The sequence below is a fragment of the Cariama cristata genome, unplaced genomic scaffold (assembly GCF_000690535.1).
Source record: "Cariama cristata isolate BGI_N322 unplaced genomic scaffold, ASM69053v1 scaffold28008, whole genome shotgun sequence".
In the NCBI taxonomy this organism is placed as follows: domain Eukaryota; kingdom Metazoa; phylum Chordata; class Aves; order Cariamiformes; family Cariamidae; genus Cariama; species Cariama cristata.
Genome location: NW_009631058.1, coordinates 7,623 through 29,500, shown reverse-complemented (window position 1 = coordinate 29,500; position 21,878 = coordinate 7,623). Strand labels below are relative to the sequence as shown.

The following is a 21,878-nucleotide window of genomic DNA, read 5'->3' as shown; positions in this document are numbered from 1 at the left end:
TCGGCTGGTTCGTCTAAGGTAGGATGTAAAAAAGCCGGGATCGAGCGCCTGATAATGTATTAATGGGGTGCGTAAAAAGGCAGACGGAAAACTTTAAATGTTCTTTTTGGTTGTTACGGTTTGAGTTGCGATGCTTGAGGTAGTTCATTTAAGATGTTTTAGAGTTGATGATTTTTATTCCTGATCTTGTATTCGAAAATGCTTTTGCTGCTTATAGAAGCAGGTGTCATCGCTTCGGGCAATTTTAGTGTTAATTGGGTTTTAAACTGTTCAGAGCGTTAGGAAGCAAAATAACTTGTAAGGAAGAAGAACTCTAACAGTTGTAAAAAACAATGTTTTCTCTATAAATATGATGGGAATGTGTGGTCATGGCACGGCGCTCTTTTGTTGATTCTGGAGATAGGTTTAAGTAGCCGTTCACTTATTTGTGACAGAGTTTCGATTGGTCTGTGACTGGTACCATTAGTTTTGAAGGTTCTTCCAAAACCAATGTGGAGCAAAGACGGTTTCCTTTATTCTGAAAAACAGAAACTGTTTGAAGTTGAGTGGAACGCTGATTGCAGGCATTGTTTTTCTGGCTGAAAAAGAAATTTTTTGAAGTTTAGCGGGATGCTGATTGCAGGCATTGTTTTTTTGACAGTTCATGTGATCTTTTTTCCATTTTCAGAAGGGAAACATCTGGAAAATTAACAGCTTAATTTCAAGAGTTTTAAACTTGGGCCTTCCTCTTACTGTTTTGCTTAGAGCAAATATATTGCATCATAAGTTAATCACAATTTGTTACGCAAACCTTTGCAGGTGACTGCGGTAATTCATGCATAGTATCTGTAGTTTATTGAATTATAGTAAAAGCAGTTTTGTGTCTGAAAGAAATAAAGACAGCAAGACAGTCTTCATTCTGCCTTTAAATTGAGGCATGGCTGAACATCAGTCACAATTCAAACACCAGAAAGATGCCTGCAGAGCTTTGTGATGTAAATATACATATGTGAAGTGCTGGTAAACACAGGAAAGTAGCACACTCTTTGAGTGTAAGCAACTGCCTTGTTTTGGGGATGATTTTAGATGCCACCTTACCCTACACATTCACATCAGTTGTGTTATCTTGGTATGTGAAAGAACACTGCTTTTGTTACCTTTTTTTTTCTTCAGGTAATACAAGTACAGAGCATTTTAGAAAGCTTTTTGTCAAGTGGTGGCTACTATCTTATCACCCAGGGATATTCGGGAGACCAAGTGGGTATTTAAATTGCCATTCAGACTGACCTAATGAATGTGTTTCCTAGTTATGAATAGTGAGTTGATCCCCCCCGCCCCCCCCAGCTTTTCAAATCTTCCTGCTGCCGTCACTGAATTGTTTTTTCTTATTTTGTGGATAAAGTAGGTGAAAGTTATTCTACTAAGAAGTAGCAGATGTTGTTGATAATGCAGTCTTGAAATTTCTTTATTAAACAGGTAATAGCAAAGATAACCTATGTTTCTTTCTTTGAATTGAATTTGCCATATATGGGGAAGATAAGGGCAAGGTTAAATATTACTTGTCTTGGAGCGTAGAAAAAGTCCCTTCCAACGGGCAAGGTTAAACACTATTCCTCTTTACTCATCTTTGGGCTGGTGGGGAAGTCCCCTCCATTTGTAAGGACCTCCTTTTGTCTTTTCTTAAAGGTTCTAAAGTGACTATCTGAAGACTTCCTTTTTGAAAACTTTAAAAGCAAGACTAATTCTATTTTAATAAATGAAGGAGAATAAAGAAAATTCCAGCCCTTCTGTAAACTTGGCAAACCTGGACCATACAAAGCCATGTTGGTACTGGGATAAGAAAGATTTGGCACATACACCATCACAGCTAGAAGGGCTTGATCCAGCTACTGAGGCACGATACCGCCGGGAGGGGGCCAGATTCATATTCGATGTGGGAACACGTTTAGGGCTGTATCCTTTAAACTCATATGTGTGTGAAATGTCTTTGTGAATGAGGATTTTCAGAATAAAATGTACAAGAAATATCATGTGCTTAGTTATAGCTGTTCAAATGTGTCTTGATTATTAATCAAAAATCTTTTTGAGTTTACTTGCCTTTTGATATAATGTGTTCCTACACAATTTTTATCCATTCATTGGATAAACAAGGTTTCAACTGAACCATTTTCGCAATAGAGAAGTATCATAGAATCACGGAATCAATTAGGTTGGAAGAGACCTCTGGGATCGTTAGGTCCAACCTTTGCCCTAACACCACCATGTCAACTAGACCATGGCACTAAGTGCCACATCCAGTCTTTTCTTAAACACCTCCAGGGATGGTGACTCCACCACTTCCCTGGGCAGCCCGTTCCAATGCCTAATGACCCTTCCTGTGAAGAAATGCCTCCTAATGTCTAAGCTAAGTAAGATGATACAGACTTGCCAACTAAGGATAACTTTTAGCAGTTACAAAACTCCGTCTCTTACTACATGAACCTATGTAACTTCTCAAATTTTGAGTTTTCAATTAATTTTTCTACATATTTTGCCTCTGAGGCTTCTAACCTCTGCCTCCCCACTCTTGGGATTATTTTTGTTTAGGTTGGGATTTACAACTTTGTATATATTAGTAAGTTCTCCCCACTCTCCCACTCTCTTATAGACTGCCACTTAAACTTTTTTGCTTCGTATATTCCTGTGCTTCTTTTAATCTTCCCAGTTCTTTGTTTAATAAAACCTGGTGAAGATGAAATTTTACTCTTCTCCTTAAAAAGTAGGGAGCATGTTCAGATTTTATTTGCATTTGTAGATGTGAATATTTAGTAACTTTCCTCCACACCAACACTTTGGTGTGAAGTGATAATTGTTCTGTTCCTTCACATACCTACTGCTGGTTTTGACCTTCTCTGAAGCAGGTATGGTTTAACATGAGGATGACCTTGTGTGGATCCTCCTATAAACATGATGGGATTTTGCACACTTCCAATAAATGCTTTGGGTATCAGCTGCATCTGGGCTGAATCATAGTTTTTACACAGCCTTAAGGGGTTTTGTGGCTTTTTTTCTAAGCTTCTGTTTTACACGCAATGTTTTCTAACTGGTCACTGAATGGACAATTACTTGAGGTACTTAATACAGCAGAATGTATCTTTTCCTTTGTGCATGTTTGGTTTTAAATTTGTTTTATACCCTGTTTGAAAGTCCTTATTCTTCACCACAGACATTATGATACTCTAGCGACTGGAATAATTTATTTCCATCGGTTTTATATGTTTCATTCCTTCAAACAATTCCCAAGATATGTAAGTATTTACAATATTGATGACTTAATATAGCAATCACACTAGACATGGACTATTTGAAATGGTGATAAGTCACTTGGGTACTACTGCTGGCCACTGCTCTGAATGATGAAAAATAAGCATTTTGTCTGTTAATCATTACAGCTTAAAATACACTGTTCTTGCTTGTTTACACATTGCTATTTATGCTTAGAAACATATTTATATTGACATTGCAGTTATGTCTTGCTGATACTGTTCTTTAGAAAGAGTAACAGCTATAGTGTTGGCACTCCTGTATTTGCTAAAAGTAAAAAAAGAAGTGTAGTACCATCTTAAAACTGGTTGATAGACAATGCTGAACCAGGGCAGATTCTGCTTTGGGTTTCTGACCTTAAAATAAAGTTGCATAGAACAGACAGTCCTCCACATTCTGTATTTTTCCTTTGACAAAGTAGAAGTTTAAATTAACACTGTAATAAAATTAGAAATTAATATGCTTATTAAGTCTTTCCTGGGAAACTTCTACAGAACTGTTAATGGAAGCTGACAGTGCTTTTAGAGTGCTATACTGTATTGCATGTCTACATGCAGGCAACTTTTTGAAAGCACTTTCTTTTTTAGGTGACAGGAGCCTGCTGTCTCTTCCTAGCAGGAAAAGTTGAAGAAACACCTAAGAAATGTAAAGATATAATTAAAACAGCTCGTAGCTTGCTAAATGATGTACAATTTGGACAGTTTGGAGATGACCCAAAGGTAAAAAAACTCATGTTGAAATTGATTTAATCTTACTGTACTCCAGCAATGTGACATATGTTCATTAGAGCACTGACTGATTTTCAGTTGTTCGAAATTCAGTTGTATGTTCAGCATGCATTTGTGGCTCTTTTGGGTAATGTGATAGGTAACTACGAAAATAATTCTTGCTGATACAGGTAGCTTTGGGAGCCTACTGGGATAATTGTTTATGTAAAAAGTTTACATTTGATTTCATGTAAATTCTGAAGTTATTTTGCAACTTAAAGTAAATTTGAGTAATTCCGGTCAGAGTTAGAAATGTCATCAAAACATAAATCATATTTGACAGTCTTAATGTCATTTTAGGAAGCAGTTAATAGCAAATCTTAAGTAAGGGAACTACATCTTGAAAGTATTCAGAAGTTTCCTGGTTAGAGTATTTGACTTAGCAGAACTATACTTCTCTCAAAATTTGCTTATTACAAATAACAGAAGGATCTGAAACTCAGGAGACAACTGTGGTGAGAGCTTACCTTTTTGTTGTGATTTTGTATATTGAGCACTTTCGTGCTGTGTCTGGTTTGGTTCTTTCCTCCATGGAGGAAAAGTAATTTTAAACACCACATCCCCTCTCCTGAGTCAAATAAATGCAAAGAAAAAGTATCTGGGTTTAAAATAATGTTTTAAGTCAAAGAGATTTCTGTTCTCCTTGGAGACAAACCCAAATCAAGAAAAAGCAGACAAACATGTTTGCCTGGAGATGCTATGTAGTCATGCTTTAAACTAGCATGAAATATTTGTGAGTAAAAGAAGGAATAATATTATGGTTATCTTGTAACATTCTCTAGGAAGAAGTCATGGTCCTTGAAAGAATCTTGCTACAAACAATAAAGTTTGATTTACAAGTGGAACATCCGTACCAATTTCTTCTCAAGTATGCCAAACAACTCAAAGGTAAAATATTACAGGGTGAGCAAGTAATGCCTGTTATTAGTTTTCAGAACTTTATTTACATTAACAGTGCAAGAATATTCTATTCCGTACTGTTTGTCCTTTCTAGTTTTATTTCTTGCAACTTTTCTGATTGTTTTTCAGGAGACAAAAATAAAATTCAAAAACTGGTTCAAATGGCATGGACATTTGTCAATGATAGGTAAGATACTTCTAGGAAACTTTTTGAAAGTGAAATAGTTACCGTTGCTTACTTTATTCTGGGATTAGATATTTCTTTGACAAATGTTTGTTGTTTGTTTTCAGCTTGTTATGTATTTTCTTGATTGTGTTCATCAGTTTTTCTTTCCATCGTTACCATGATAGTTCCACTGAGCAGGGAATCTAGGATGAATATGGAAGTAGACCATTAAGACCTTTGCAATTTTGTGGTGATGATTTAGTGCTGCATTAAAAAAAGGCTAGTTTGAAAGGGCCAAACCAAATTACAGATCTCCAGGATAGAAGCTGGCTTCTTGCCCAGTCTGAACTATGTGGCATATTCTGAGAAAAGAAGTCACTTCCTAATTCCATCATGTTGATCAATATTTTTTTTAAGTGATATTTTGGTAATAGTAAACTAGCCATTAAATTCAATGAGAAGTACAGTTTTTAGCACTAGATTTACAATTTCTTGAATGATGCATTTGCAATACAAGAATCACATCAATTAACAGGAGTGTGCGTATAAACGCTTTTCATGTGTGGTATATTGGAAAAGAAAGAACCAAAACCATTTGATACATTCTAGTCTTGTAAAGGCAGATTCTTTAGAGCTGGGCAAGTCAATTCACCAAGGATGGTTAAATGTAATTTTTAATTTCTGTAGCAAACCCTTAAGAAAATGTATAACTGGACTGACTATTCAGAAATGCTAAATACATTGCTTTCAGTCATAGCTACAGCAGTAGAACACCATTAAAAAAGAGGTGCATTTTTATTCATATGCCTAATTTGAAGTAGCCCAGTGTAGGTCCAAATTCTGTAGCTATCACCTAAACTCTCCAGATTAATTTGAGCTAAAGGTTACTTAGCGTATTTGAATGTCAAGAGGTGTTTGCTTCAGCTGTTGTCAGTCTTCCAGGTGATGATGTTACAGATGGAAGAAAAATACGGCTTGACTGTCACTGTTAAGTTTGTCAGCGAAAACTTCTATTATGTATCCATCCAACTTTGGACGCTACTGTACTTGGAATTAGATAGAGTTTAATAATTCAAGAAATTTAATAATTAAAGAAAATGCACTTCAGGAAAACATTAGTATGAAGTTGCAGTGTTTATTTCAAATAATACTTATCTCTGTTCTTGAGAGGCTGTCTTGTGCTTCCTTAATAGGCACCATATTAGAAGTATACTTGTTTTCTAGGATCCTGGGAAAATAATTCTGTACTCTGCACTACAGGCCTTTAGAATAGGGGGTTCTGTTCTTAGGCAGCTGCAGTACACCCCACAAGTAAATGTCATGAAAGTAATAATAAGAAATCACTGTTTTAAGAGCTAGTTCTTGTGTCTTTTTTACTGTTTACTGCTGACCTGATTCTGCCAGTGTTTAAGTACCCCAGTGGCCTTCAGTTACATGTAGCCCACTGGAAAGAAAACAGATTTAAACCACTGTCTAGACTACTGTTTTGATGCATTTAAGGACTTAATAATAAATTCATCAGTGAATTAGCAGAAACTTAGCTGGCTAGCTGGATTTAAAATTCTTTAAGCAGATCCTATGTTATATAATCTATGGAGGAAAAGAAAGAAAAAAGGGAAAAGAAAAAAGAGAGAAAACAAATTTTGTAGTTTAAAATTAATATCAGGAAATAGTAACTTTGATTATGACAGGAACTTACCCAGTTAATATCAGTAATTACAATAATATTCGTTATTTTAGCATTAGCTTTAACAAAGGCTACTCAAGAGATAACCTTTTACAGTTTTTACAGCTTGATCTAAAATTTGCATTGTGCTTGATAAGTTCATGTTGGCTGTTTTGTGGGGATTTATTTTAGTACTTGTTTACATTGTGTTGAAAAACATTTGGAAACTCTAAAATCCAAATGTAGGCATCATTCCCTAACCAGTGTCATGCAGTGACAGCACACTTGCGTAGGAACAAACATGAACACTATATTTAGTTAACGCTCCAGGTGAGATGACAGTGGAATGTAGCTGCCCATACTTGGAATTTAATGCTGTCTTTTCCCTCTTCTTCCACAACCATATAGTGTTAGATTTTCTGTTTTGAAACTCCAAACTTGATGTTCCTATGTGGTATATTGCTTCTGTAGGTATATGTCCTCTGTATTATCTGTGTAAAATTACCTTATTTCATGATGGCAGTAGCTCAGAAACAGTTTAATTTTGTAAACTCTTTTGCTTAACAAGGCTCTCAATTAAAATTGTCTGAGATATTGATGTGTGGTGGGATTTCATACCCTGTTAATTATAACTGTTGTACATTAAAGTGTTGTACTTTGACAGTCAGAGTTATCTTCAGGGTTGTGTTTTGGTTTGGTTTTATTTTTATATTCCAGTCTCTGCACTACACTGTCACTGCAGTGGGAACCTGAGATCATAGCTGTTGCAGTTATGTACTTAGCAGGCCGTTTGTGTAAGTTTGAAATACAGGAATGGACATCAAAACCAATGTACAGACGATGGTGGGAGCAATTTGTCCAAGATGTTCCTGTTGATGTTCTGGAAGGTATGAAAAACATTTGTCACAAACAGAGGAGCATTTCCTTTAACTGTGTAACCTACGTCATAAGTAAATGTAAATTGCTTTCTATCTAGGTTTCAGGCAAAATAATCATGTGTAAAGTCTGTAACTTGGGTCATATGTGCTACGCCTTAACCAGGTTTTGAATTAAACTTACTCGACTGGCTTAGTCTGGAGGTGTACTTGGTTATCATCATTAGTCTTCTGGTCAATATTTGTTTTACGACTTGTTTAGTTTATAACACAGTTAATTATCTGCAAAATTGTCATGCTGTGCGGTTTCTATTTTATTTTTTTTTTAATGATTTGCTTCTCCCCATTTTAAATAAGGAGCTCTACGAACACTGAAGGTAATGGAGCCTGATTTCCAGTGGTTTTCTCATTGATGATTGATCTCTATAACCAAATTATGCTAGGTTTTGGGTTTTTTTTATGGTATACCATGAGGAACAGATTATGATGGATGAATTCTGGTATGAGTGTGAATTCTGTTAGGGGATGAAATACGGATCTTTTTCATCAATACGGATATCTTATTCCCTTTGTGTGTATATATTGCTCATATTTACCTGCTGCTTGTCCTCTTGAGGGAGAGAACCCCAGAAAGTTCATAAAATAAAGCAGGACCTTTCTTGACTCTTGTTAAGTACGTTGTGGTTATGTGGCCACTGATTGGTTTTCATTAAAGTTTTTACTGACTTACCTGGTATAAATGTCAGGCTAAGCATACTTCTAGTTCCATAAAGGAACTTAGATTCTAAGGATTTCTTAAGTGAAACAATATATGTTGCTGTTCAGGCGGTTTAGGCTTTGTTGCCCTTAGAACTGGTAGGTGAATACGCTACAGTTCTGATGATTTCTTAAATTGTAACTTGCTCTGTTTGTATTATGGCTTTTTTCAGCATTCCTTCTGCTGAATCGTTGTCAAAGAGGGTTGTAGTATGGGAATTTCTCCAGTTTCTGCTACTGTGTCAGTGAACGCTCATGGAAAGAAAGAACTCATTTAGCTTTTCTAGAAAAGTTTTCTTTTCCTTGAGTGGTCTTGCACCTGGTTATTAGTTGATCCTACATGTTTTCTTACAGACCTTTAGCTCCTAACATGTTGAAAGAAGAATTTAGTAGTAGTCCTTAACTTAGTTTCATGAAACTTTTTTGACTGGCCTACCTAGACATGTATGTTTTAACGTACAATCTTCTTTCACTTACATTCTTACTGTATTACTGTCCTGTTGTTATGTGGTTACCTAGCTATCCAAGCACACAATAATAACCTATGGTCTATTGATACCAAGACACTTTGTTCTTCTTCTGAAAAGCGTGCATATACATCTACGTATTATTCAGCATAGGCAGAAGAAACTCAGAAATGCAACTGTAAATTGAAAAATAGTCTGTTTTTTTTAAAAAGTCGAATCTGTGGTCATTGTAACAGTGAGTAATATTTGCAATGAAGTTTTCTGAAGTTGATGTCCCGTAAAAAGTTTAGTCGATAGCTGTGTATTAAATGTACACTTGTACCTTATGGGGGTATAATGTTTGGTTTTTGTTTGTTTGTTTTTTTGGTTTTTTTTTGTTTGTTTGTTTTGTTTTTTTTAAGACATCTGTCATCAGATCCTGGATCTGTACTCACAGGGAAAACAGCAAATGCCTCATCATACTCCTCACCAGTTGCAGCAGCCACCATCTCTTCAAGCTACACCCCAGGCACCTACAGTACAGCAATCCCAGCAATCCCAGAGTTCAGAGCAATCACAGACTCAGCAGCAAAAAGAGTCGCAACAGTCAGCACAACAGCAGCAGCAGCAGCAGCAGCAACAAACACAAGCACAGCAATCTAAAAAGCCCTCTCCCCAGTCAAGTCCTCCTAGACAGGTTAAAAGACCAGCAGTAAGTTTAACTTTGAACTTTAACTTGCATTTTATTTTCAAGCTGATCTGATGTCCGTTTCATTTAAAGGCTGCAGTGTGCAGCAGACTTGTGTTTGCTTTAAGAATGAGTCTGGTAATCGATTTTGTGTGGTAGACTTCTGTCGGTTATATGGCAAGTCTGTTAGTGTAGAACAGCCTTTACAGTTCTGGCATGGCACATTCTTATTCCACTTGAGGCAAAATCACTGGAGGGACTTTTAAGTCAGCATGAGCTATTAAGGTTCTAACCGTCCGTGTTTCTGTGCTGTCAAATTTTGTTGTTTTTACTATTAAACAGGATTGATTTAGGGAAGGTCTTTTGTGTCATACCTGCGTGTAGAGATGTGCATAATGCTGATGAATACATTATCTGACTCTGGTCTTTGATTACAAAAGTAAGAGAATGGGGACTTCTAAAAGTATGTCAGAATTCTTAGAAAAAGTCTTTCAAAATAATCCAGTAACAGTAGAAGCCTATAAATGCATCACACATTAAAGTCTCACTTTGTCTGTATTATCACCTCATCATTGAAAATAAGAAGGTACGTTAGCAGTTGGGTAATATCACAAGTACTCTGAGTGCTTTTCCACAGTCATCAAGTTCAAGTGAAGCTTTCAGACTTGAATCTACGCTTTTTGTGTTGTTGGTTTTTTTTTAACTTGTAAGTTATAAAAATAATTCAAAGTGTTACCCAAATCTTCTTGCATGTACTTAGTAAGAAGAGTGCTTTCAGAAGTAAAATCTTTGGAACAAGTCCATTTAGGAAGTAAATTTTGTACAGCTTTTACAGCTTTTGCTCTAACTTGTAATTAATAAATGCCCAAACTAGAGAACAGACATCAAGGGAATTAAAAAAAAACAAACCCAAAGAAAACTAAAAACCCAGGAAGAAACAACAAATGATAGAATGAAATGGAATTGGAAGAGTGCAGCATCTTCATGATAGCAGCCTCCCCCAAAAAAGAAAAATGTAACTCTGTAAAACCTTGGCCTTGTAACTGCAAGATATAGCCTACTACTAGAGGAAAAAATCTGCACTGAAATGCATAATTCTTGCACTGAACTTTAGAGTTGTTCAGGATAGAAAGCTGATAAAATGTGTTAATTGGCTCGAAAATTGGGAAAGCTCTCTGTAGGTAGTTTGTATTTCTTTTCATACTTTTTCTGCCATCAGCATAAATTGTCACATCTTTAGGGCAGGGGACTCTTTTCTTATTTTTCTTCAACAAAAATGCCTGGGACAGTTTGACACATCAGAAATTGTAAATAGCAATTTGGATTTTTCTGTGTGTGTCCAACTGATTGTAAGTTGTTATGAATGCTTGTTGAGTCATGTAAAGGCTCTACCTTTACAGTACTACTGATTTCACCTCATCTCATGTGTTAATGAACTACCTCATAGAAAAAAGTTATGCCTTTTCATGAATAGTATCTGTTGTTCTTTAACAGTTGCCTCTGGTCAAGCCATCAGAGCAATTTACCTTTTCTTGAAGTTACATTTGAGGTCCATCACCTAATAATTAAGGAAGTGAGTAGTAGAGATAAAAAGGTCAGTCCTGGTATGCTGTAGGCATCCCAAACAAATATAAAGCAATGGGTGACTGAGTAGGAGTTTCATAGGAGAACAGCACAAACAGTATGAATTTGAGAAGAGCAAATGTGATGATCTGAAATCATTCTTTCTCCAGAAAGCAGTCTAGAAGAACAAGATGTCTAGTGTTTGGAAGATTTACTTGGTGCTTCTAAAATGCTCTTCAGTTAGATGTACCATAAACCTTACTTAAAATGTTTGCTGCCTCCTATAAATAGGGCATTGCATGACTTCTCTTTTGGTTTGTACAGAACATAAATACACTTTGTTCTTGGAGGTCAGATTTTCCGTTTACAGGAATTATAACTCTGTTACCTTCAGCTGAGCCAAGATACTTCCAAGCAGCTGAAGCACTGGCCCATGACTTACAGACCCATACCAGATGTCTAAAGCATCTGCACATTCTCTACATCTCTAGTGGTGAAGAGCACTTGAATGTTCAATTGACTTCACTAAAAATGTACTGGTGAATCATTAGATGTGAATAGTATATTTAGTTTGATTAAACTAGAAATTATTAGTGAGAACAATTTCAATGCACACAGAAACAGCACTAAAAGAACAGTTCCATTGTGGTATGGATTGAGCGTATTATGGAAGTATTAAGTAACAATCAACTTGCTAATAAATAATGTTGACTCTGGGATGTCATGGCTGGAGCAATACAAACTACAGTGCAGTAGGACGACAGAAAAATAGCTCATCTCTATTTTAGTGGCTGCCATTATTGGAGAACTGATTTAAATTTTTATAGGCTTTGTTTCTTGATTTTCTTTTTTTTTTTCTTCTTCTTTAGCATAAATACAGTTTAAATTGATGTTAAATTTTCTGTCAGACGAACTATTTGGCTCCAGTTGCTTGTTCCATTGTAATGGTGTACCTCAATTACATTATTTTCTGAACATTGCTCCATGTTAACAAATGCACAATAACTGAATTGCTTGCCACTTGAAGTGATCAACTGACTTCACAGACCGAGTGATTTTTGGAAATGTTGCAATAAGTAGTGGAGACTTGCTTCTATTTGAAAGTGTGGGGAGATCTGATGTTTGTGTGCAGTTTTACGGGTGAGAAATTTAGTGCTAGAAAATCTAGAAAAGACCACCCAAGTGAAATGAAGGCAGCAGATTTGTCTGCAAGAGTCACCAAGAAAAGTACGTATGTATGTTTGGAATGGGAAGATAAAGATTGTCCTTAAAAAGCAGGAAAGCAGCTGGAAGGTGGATGGAGATGAATTGAAATTACTATCAAAGGAATATAGAAATGAGGTAGCTTCAAGCAGGCCTTGGGTACTTTTGTATTGGACAGCAAAAATCTTGAGAGTACCCATCAGAATTAAGGAAAATTCATTGTTTGGAGTGAAATGTATGTCCATTCTTGCTGTGGAAACTAAAGTGATGGGAACTGAGCCACAGTTCGTGAAGGTAAAGCCACTAGAGGTAAATAGTCCCTTAAAAAAAAAACCCTTTCATTCAAAAGAGAGAAGATATGTACCGTACCCCTCTGACTTTTATCATTGGTTTTAAATACATTTGTAACTGAGCTTATTGTACTTAAAATTTCAGTTAGGTTTTCTGCTTTTCTTAAGAGACCATCAACTAGCCATCTCAGTTGGACTAAGTAAGCTGGAAAGATTTTTCTTACTGCCTTGTCTGTGATTTATTTTTTTTAAAAAACCCACAACAAAAACAACAACAACAAAAAAAATCAAAAACTTGTGATTGGAAGGATGATGTGAGATTTTGTGGGTTTTGCTCAGTGTGCGTAATTTTTTTTCTGGCATAACATTTGGCTTTTATACAATGATTTCCATCTGAGGGCTTCTGAGATGTTTTACACTGAGCAACACTTTCACTGCTCTCCTGTCCTGGTGAATAAAGCATAAAAGCCTGCAATAATTTTGGCAAAGGTTAAATGACAGGTCAAAGCAGAATCGGGAACAGAGACCAAGTCTCTTGCTTTCAGCTCAGTGAGCAGTGTACTGGACCATGACGTATGTGCAGTGGATGATAAATGAATTAAACAACATGTAATACTCCACAGTGAGAACAGCAGGAAATGCTGTATTTAAAATAGCTGCTAATTTTTCAGTCTTTTCATTCTGCCAGTTAAGCTGAGCTTTCCCAGTGTGATTTGGCTTTGTTCAGTGTTTGTGGTGCATCTGTCCAAAGAGATTGGACATCATTAGCCTGCTAATAAAAATACAGGAACGAATAAAGGGTTTGTCCAGCCCCTGTTTAGGGGAGGGAAGAGGAAACTGTTTCTGAGTTGAAAACTGGTTCTGGTTTAGTCAGATCTATACAAAAGCTTCTCAGCAGGCTGTAAGTTGTTTCCTGTCTTGCTCGCTTGTTACCATTTTAAAATGCTCTGTATTTTGCAATGGTCTTATCTCCATCTTTCCCGCCCCCTCGACACCAACAGGCTGTATCTCCAAAAGAAGAAACAAAGACATCAGGTAAATGTTAATATTCTATTCATATTGCTTTCATTTTACTGTTTTAACCAGAGTAAGTAATTTGCTGATGTGCGCTTAGTTTGTTTGCTTACAGGCTTGGCAGTTCTAAACTATTTTGATCCTAATAATGTGTCTTTAAATATATACTGTAACTATTTTTAAAATGTTCCTAACTGCAAAACTGGAAAAAAATGGAGTATAACTGTGCTCCAAGAGTCGCTTAATACAGTCTATTCAGTAGAAGTCTTGCTAAACTACTCAAGTCTCAATGTATAACTCCACGCATCATTTGGAGTAGTTCTTCAGCAAACTGTGGGACCTTGAAGTGACAGAAGGTACCATGTCACTGAATAGCTGCACTAATAATAAGTCTGTTGGTAATCAGTGACATTTGTAATCAATTGTTGGCATGACTGCCAGTAAAAGGCATAGATAGTCTAGCTTAAGAAATGCTTCACTACAGTGATCACATCTAGTTCTTTTTGTTGGTGTGTTTGGGTTTTTTTTTCTTCATTTTACTGGTTTGGAACAGTGTATTTCAGGATAGCTAGGATGTGATTCTATAATCTTTCTTAAATGTCTGGCACTTCTCCCTCTCTGGCTTTGCAGATAGATTCCAGAGAGCTGTCTGTTCTCCCTCCTCTCTCCTGTGCAGTTCCCATATTGTTTGCTTTCTAGACACGCGTTCCCCTAGCAGAGCATAGTTCAGCTTCTTCTGAGATTTAACTATTCACAAGTTACAGTTTTATTCTAGAAAATGTACACGTGCACATCTTCACTTACATACTGTTTTACATACTGTTATTGGGACAATTTGTCTCTCGTTATAAAATACATAGCTTGAACTTGTAGGCATGTGTTCTTTTGGAAGACTTGTATGTGATAATTGATGCCACTTTATTTATACAAAGGTCTTGATTTTAGTTTTATTAAACATATCTAGTATATAGGATTTCCACTGTACTTTTGCATAGTGTAATATGATATGATAATCATTAGCATGAGACCAGAGTTGCAATTTGGAAAGTATTGCAGAGCAATAGCCAATTAGAAACTCCCAAATGTTTTTTAGAACCACCACCACCATCTAAAATTCCTAAAATTGAAACTTCACATCCACCAATACCTCCTGCACATCCACCTCCAGGTAAGCTTTTATTTTCTTAAACACATTTACTCTTGCAGTTAATTGCCTTGCTTTTAATTCAGATGGTGGTAACGGTGTGGGGGTAGGGGTTGTTGCCTTGATTAATCAGTTTGGCAAGTAAAAGCATTAGGTAGATGGGCTCTAAAGGGAATTTCATCTTAGTAGCACAGAAGCAAAAAAAGTTATGATGGAAACAAGACTATACTAGGTGGACAAAGGCAAAACAAAGCTGTGACCATTAAAGGCCTAGAAGTCTAAAACTAATTGTCACTAGCAAGCAAAAGTGACTTATGTTCTCAAAAGGATGGCAGATGCTGCATTATGTTACTAGAGTAGCTTCCAACTGTCCTGCAGAAGTCCTCCATGTTTCCATGTTACATCTTCAGTATAGAAATTCTGCAAGTGTGCAACTTCTAAACAAGGGGGATACTTTCTTTGCTGTGTCTGAAAAGAGGACTTTCATCTGCCAGAGAACTTTGACACCACACACATCCCTTATGTTTGCAAAATAAACTGTACTTTAGTAAAAATGTACTTCCAGTGCCTTGATGCATTAGCTGTCCTTCCAGTGACCCTTAAATATGACATAAATATTTTATAGAGCACGGTTCATAGTGGAACTGTAAGATGACAGCTTCTAACAGGGAGCTACAAGAGAGAAAAATCATGCTCTGAAATATAGTAGGACCATTTTTCCTGTTTGTTAAAATCTAGTTGAGAATGAAGGCGTTCTTCTAAATACCATGTTTATTATTCCTTCAGTTGTTAAATCTTGAATGCACATCTTGCATCCATTCTGAAGATGAGCAAATGGGGAGATTATTGCCTGCTATAATTGAGGAGCTAGAAGTCATTGAAATCATAGGTACCACAGCCAGCATACCCACCTTGCATGATCTAATTATGTAGCTGTCCTAGGGGACAATTTAGCTGTTAAAATTATGACTGCTTAGATAAGGTAAATCCTATTTAGGCAGGTAACAAATTTGTTTCCATTTTTACCTAGAATTTTCCTCTTAGAATTTGTTTATACAAGCAAATGATTGTATAAGCACTGAAACATTTTAAGAACTGTTTTTAGAGGCCAACTCTTTCATCTTTTGGGGCTCTGAGGAAAAATCAGGTGAAAACTAAGAATGTTTATTGACCAAATGAACAGAAGTACTAGAAGGTGGATTTACCTCAAATTCTGTTTAGCATTGTCAGTTTAGTTGTTGCATGTCACTGGAAGTGACTGCCCTGTATCTGCTTCTAAATAACTTTTCTTCTACTGAACAATGTTTTAGATGTTTACATTTACCAGCAAAATGGATGTCAAGATGCCCCAAACTCTTTTTTATTGGGTGTTTTATTACTGACTCTATGATCATGCAGAGATGTTGCCATTAGGTCAGTCTTCTTATTGTGGTACTCCTTACTTTATAATATCTGCATTAAGAGGAAAAGAAAAAAACCAAACCATTCTTATTTAAAGAGAAGACAGCTTAAAGCCTGTTCTTCCCAGAAATGGCCAAATATAATTTTGTAAAATTCTGACCTTTTTATGAACTTCCCCAGACTGTCAGGTACTGAGTTCCCTGAAACTAATTAGTGGAACAAAGCTGATCAGATTTCATGTCCCAGGCAATCTATCACACTTTCTTACTTACCCTATGGTTTTCTTTTTTCTTTCTTTTGCTAAACAGGTTTAGAACTGAGTGTTAAAGACTTAAGACTTTGGCCTGTATTCTCAAATAATATTTCCCAACATGGGAGGCAAGTGAAATGCAGAGAGTAATCCCAGGCCACCTCCTGGAGTATAAAAGAGGTAGAAAGGAGGCCTGGACTAAAGAAGATTGAAGCATTGAAGCACTGATCAAAAGATTTTTGGTATCTTGGGTCCTATGATTTTTTAAATCTGCTAGTTGCGATCCTGTCCATCCAGTCTGCTAATTTCTGCTGATTGTAGAACAATATTTAAATTACAAGAAAATAGTAGTAAGAAAGGAAGATGTATTTAACGTTTAGAATGGGAAAAGCTGACCTTGGAGCTTTGTTAGGCAGCTTAGTTATTTTCTAGTGACAGAAGGTCTGACTGGATACCATATGGCATTCAGAGACTTAGAGAATTGGGTCCTCTTTTGATATGTTAACTGGAAGAAAAATATAAAGTATTCAGAAGCTGTTATTGGCACTATCCTTCAAAAATATAAATGAAATGTTCTTTTCCAGAGCGCAAGCCTCCTTTGACAACTGCAGTTTCAATGGGAGAAGCAGAGCAATCTACTACTGTGGACTCAGTAGATATGCCAAAGGTCCAGATTCCTCCCCCTGCTCATCCTGCCCCAGTACATCAACCTCCACCTCTGCCACATCGTCCCCCGCCCCCACCTCCCACCAGTTATATTACAGGGATGTCTACTACAAATTCTTATATGTCAGGGGAGGGTTATCAAAGTCTTCAGTCAATGATGAAAACAGAAGGACCAACTTATGGAGCTTTACCACCGGCCTATGGACCACCAACTCATCTACCATACCATCCTCATGTCTATCCTCCCAACCCTCCACCACCAGTTCCACCTCCACCCCCTACTTCATTCCCCCCGCCCAATATTCCACCTCCTACTCCTGGATATCCTCCTCCACCTACATACAACCCTAATTTCCCACCTCCAAGATTGCCTCCAACTCATGCAGTACCACCTCATCCACCTCCAGGGCTGGGAATGCCACCAGCTAGTTACCCCCCACCTACTGTTCCCCCAGGTGGACAGCCACCTGTACCACCTCCAATTCCACCACCTGGTATGCCACCTGTAGCAGGACTTGGACGTGCTACATGGATGAGATAGCATGAGGTAATTTGCACGATACCCCTTGATGTTGACTAGGCAGGAGTAGTTAGCCAAAACCTACATTGTAAAGATGAGGAGGGTAATTTGTATAATTTAGATGAAGAAATAAGGAAGTGAAATGAAAATTTAGCTGATCTGTTTGCAGTATTGTTTATGGTGAGTTATATAGGCTTCTAGATTTTAATGAGCTTTGCAGTATCTATTCTAACTTTATACATTTGACTTAAGTTTAAATTGTCTTGAGTTACTCCAGCACTGGATTACTTTGTACTAGCAAAACCAGCCATATTGGCTCAATTATATCAGTAAGAAGATAATTTCCTTCTAGAAATCAGTGCCTATTTTTTGAGTATCAAAATAGCCAGATACCATGAAATTTGATCAATAATAAGAAACTTAATTTTTAGTAATAATTAAACCAACACAATGCCAAGCATAAAAGCTACTTTATTTAAGAGATACTCTGAATGCTAGCTGACTGGAATCATTTTGAGGTGTTTGCCTTGCTGATATTTTTGTTTTGGAATGTACTGGTATCTTAAAGTATTGTATGTTTACACCTATTTGCAAATTTCTGTACATAATATATATATTTTCTAAGTGTGAAAGTCTGAATGTAACAACCTGCTGTGATGTACATCCTGGTTATAAATGGGACTACTTCGTTCACATCTACCCAAATAAAATTGGTTCTGAATTTAGTGGATTTCCACGTTTTTCATTTTACTTCAGAATTCATAACTATGGTACTTACTGCGAGATATTTCAGCAGTGGTCTCCCAAATCTTATTCATCAGTTTATTTAAAAAGAATGTATTTTATTCAACTAGAAGTATACACTATCACAATCAATCTCTTACTTCATTTTTACTAAAATATTTCAAATGAATTATTACACACATTATCAAAAAAATCTGTACTATTACTTTCCCTCCCCAAAAAAGCCAGAGTGGTTCAATAATAGGTAAAAACGCGTGCTAAGGTCTAAAGAATTTTGCTATATACACAACAGCAGGTGCTAACTTTTCCAGTTCTTTGTAAATCATATACAGAAAATATAGCAGGGCTGTAAGATCACAGGTTTAACAGAAATCAAACTTTAAACTGATTTCTAAAGCAGCACAAATAGACTTTCCCCACATTATGAAAAATATACAATTTTATCACTTTACAGTCATGCACTTTGAAAAAGATCAGTAGTACTCTTCCCTCCCCTCCCCGGTTTCTAAAAAGATAAAAGGTCACTTTAACACTGATTTAATATCTAATATTTGGATAAAAATGTGCCATTCTCAAACAAGGTTGTGCTCAGCAGTCTTATCAAGGTGCAGAGAGCCAACTGAAGCTGGTTACAGCACAGCATTTCAGAAACTGTTACGGAAACGCCGCTTACTTCAGTCACTTCAACAAAAGTCAAGGATGTGATTTTACTTTCCTTAAGCAAGCAAAGTCCATTTGTAAACAGTGGATGCTTTCTTTGCTAGAGGATTGCAGAAGCTAGGGCTTCAATCTTGAGGAAATTAACTTGGACTATTGCCCCAAGTATATAAATTTAATGGCCGCTATTTCAAGGGATGCTCCCCTCCAACTTAATATACAAAGCTCCTCAGGTAGTTTTCACTGAAGACTTAGCACATAGGTAAGTGAATATAAAACATCTTTTCGGACAACTTAAATTCAGCACCCAAGTCATCCTGTAAAGTCATTGAGTGTCATTTTAGCCCAGGAAGACACTTTATAGCTCAAATGGAGCTAAGTATGAAGAGTAGCAAGCCTAAAAACCCCCAAACAATAGCAACCTAATGGACAGCACTGCCATGTTCTTCTGCAAAATCAGTGATGCACATCTTACATTGAAGATTGACACTGCCAAATAGAATCTTAAAAAACTGGGATATACCCTAAGAGTATAAAGATTGTTCAGCTGAACTACTGGCTACCCTGTAAAACTGGCTCTTGAGGATTTGCAGCGTGAATGGACCTCAATTGCAGCACTATTTCCCTTGTAGGTGAGATCTGCAGGTGGAACAAAAAAAGATTTGCTTGAAGTCATTGAATAGATTTTGAGAGAGAATTGATAGGGAATATTTAAATGAGAATTACATAGCTGGTGAGACTAGTAATCTGATTAGTGTAGCTCTTGTCTTGTTGAGAGGACCTGCTAATCTAATATACTCCTAAAATAGTAAGCGTGTCATCAACACAATAAACTCTCTACATTGCTTTAGTTAAAATTCAATGACGTAAATTAACCTTGTTCCCAATATGCTTAAATTCTCTGCTTAATCCAGTGATTAGATACCACTAGAATTAAAATGGGCTTTCAAGCAGATAGATTAAAGTAACCCTCTGTTCGACATTAGACATTAAGGAAGAGTGATGCCTCTGCTTTACATCACCTTTTCTGGTATGAAAATCTCAAGGTATAAATTGTACAGGAGGAAGACAAGTAATCAATGGTGACTAGAAACTGGAGGTCAAAACAAAAAGCCAAGATGAGAAAATCCAGAATCTTCTAAAGATGTCGTATTTTAAAGGAGACAGAATCTAGAACGGATTTTTGCAGACTCCATGGGATGTAAATATTAGAGTTAGCTAGCTCATTGTTCACTGACCGAGCAGTGGTAAGAAACTACTGGTGAGTGTGTGAGTGAGAGTATGCATCTGTGTTTTGGGGTGGTTCTTGAGTTTTTTAAAAATAACCTACTCATCTTGACTGTTACATTTTAATTCTGCAATGAATAATGAAGTGGTACTTACTGCTTACTATGTATTTTGGTTGTATTCTGTATTTTTTTACTGGTTACAGATTTCGGGTCTGACACCGCAAATTCCTCACCCAGGCAGGCAGTTTATTGTACACCATGGGACGAATTACCTTTCATAACTTGCAGCATGGACTTCTTGGTATTGTATTGGTGCTCCTTGTTAATACAATACCACCAGTCAAGAACTTAACTGGTAGAACAAATTATTTTAAGAGGAAGAACCTATCCAGCTACTCCAGTTGTCTGTAGCTGTGACTGATCTTACAGAGAATAAAAAGAAAGTGATGGTGTTTGATGTCATTAAATCTTCATTTGAAGATTTCAGCCTATCAATAATCACTAAAATCAATGCGGAGGCTGTGATCTTTTCACATGCCTGTCTTTAAAATTATTTTACACCAATGAGTTTAATAATCAGGCCCTGCTTCCTTGGACTATTGGGAAAGAACATCTAATGAAATACAGGGACAGCTGTCATGACAACTTGGAAAAGAAGGGGGTCAAATTCTTACAACCATACAAGCAGCTACTCCACAATAGCAAAACTTAAGTCCCATTGTTTTATATACAACCATTTGAAGAAGGAAAAACCCACTTGTTTTGATTCATTAACAAAAATAAAGCTTGAATGGCAGGAAGTAGTCTCACCCGACAGCCTGTGTTTATGGAGTTTTTATTCAGCTCTGCAAGGTTGTTGTTTGGTTACCTTACACAGGAACCAGTATAGGTGAGGGATCCAGTAAGAACATTAAAAAGACAATACCCCAATCTTCCTTACGTGAAAGATGAGCTGCTCTCGAAGGTCCTGTGAAAGCCATAAGCACTGTTAGGGTGGCAGTTTCTGCTGAATTATTTTGTAGTAAAAGCTTTATAGGAAAAGTGGTGCCATATTTGTAGGGAATACTGGTGTGTGGCTAAGTGAGTTCAGTTCATTCACATTAAGACTGCAGAAATCTTGTATCATTTGTTCATGAAAAATAGTTCATTAACAGCTGATACAGAGTCTCAAGTCTTTCTGTACGCTTGCGTGATGAGTATCACTATACAATATAGAGTGGTACAAATGTTTTTAACTCACCACTCAATATTTTACACGGCGCCTTGTGAAAAGAGTTGCATATCATTCTTCAAAATAAGGACGTCCAAAAAAAGTGTTAGCAGCTCAGGAGCTTGGCAGGCAGCAAGCCAACGAATTCAAATTGCATTTTCCTTGGAAGGTGCTGCCTGGAGCCACTAACCCAGCTGGGAATCACTGACAAGCAAGTGGACAGGAGTGATACAAACTGACTTCTCAGCAGGTTAAGCGTTCTTCTTGTTCCTCTTCGAAAGTCTCTCGAGTTAGTTAATTCTACAAACAGACCATTACCACAAAGTAGGTTTGAACTACAATACAAATGATGCAAGTCTGGCATTATTGGATGGTAACCCATTGAACAGTACTTCCAGAGCACCACAGCCTGGAAATCAGGCCTTTAGCTGCCATATTTAC

At 36.8% G+C, this 21,878-nt stretch overlaps 1 protein-coding gene across 1 annotated transcript; it reads left to right on the top strand.

Moving 5' to 3' along the window:
• Positions 1 to 1,665: 1,665 nt before the first annotated feature.
• CCNK (cyclin K) lies at positions 1,666 to 18,320 on the top strand. Its single transcript, XM_009705807.1, has 10 exons — positions 1,666 to 1,932; positions 3,185 to 3,266; positions 3,870 to 4,001; positions 4,832 to 4,937; positions 5,079 to 5,136; positions 7,499 to 7,668; positions 9,281 to 9,570; positions 13,604 to 13,637; positions 14,710 to 14,784; positions 16,996 to 18,320. Exons 1-10 carry the CDS (start codon positions 1,736 to 1,738, stop codon positions 17,616 to 17,618), a joined length of 1,767 nt encoding a protein of 588 aa, XP_009704109.1. The 5' UTR covers positions 1,666 to 1,735; the 3' UTR covers positions 17,619 to 18,320.
• The last annotated feature ends 3,558 nt before the right edge of the window (positions 18,321 to 21,878 follow it).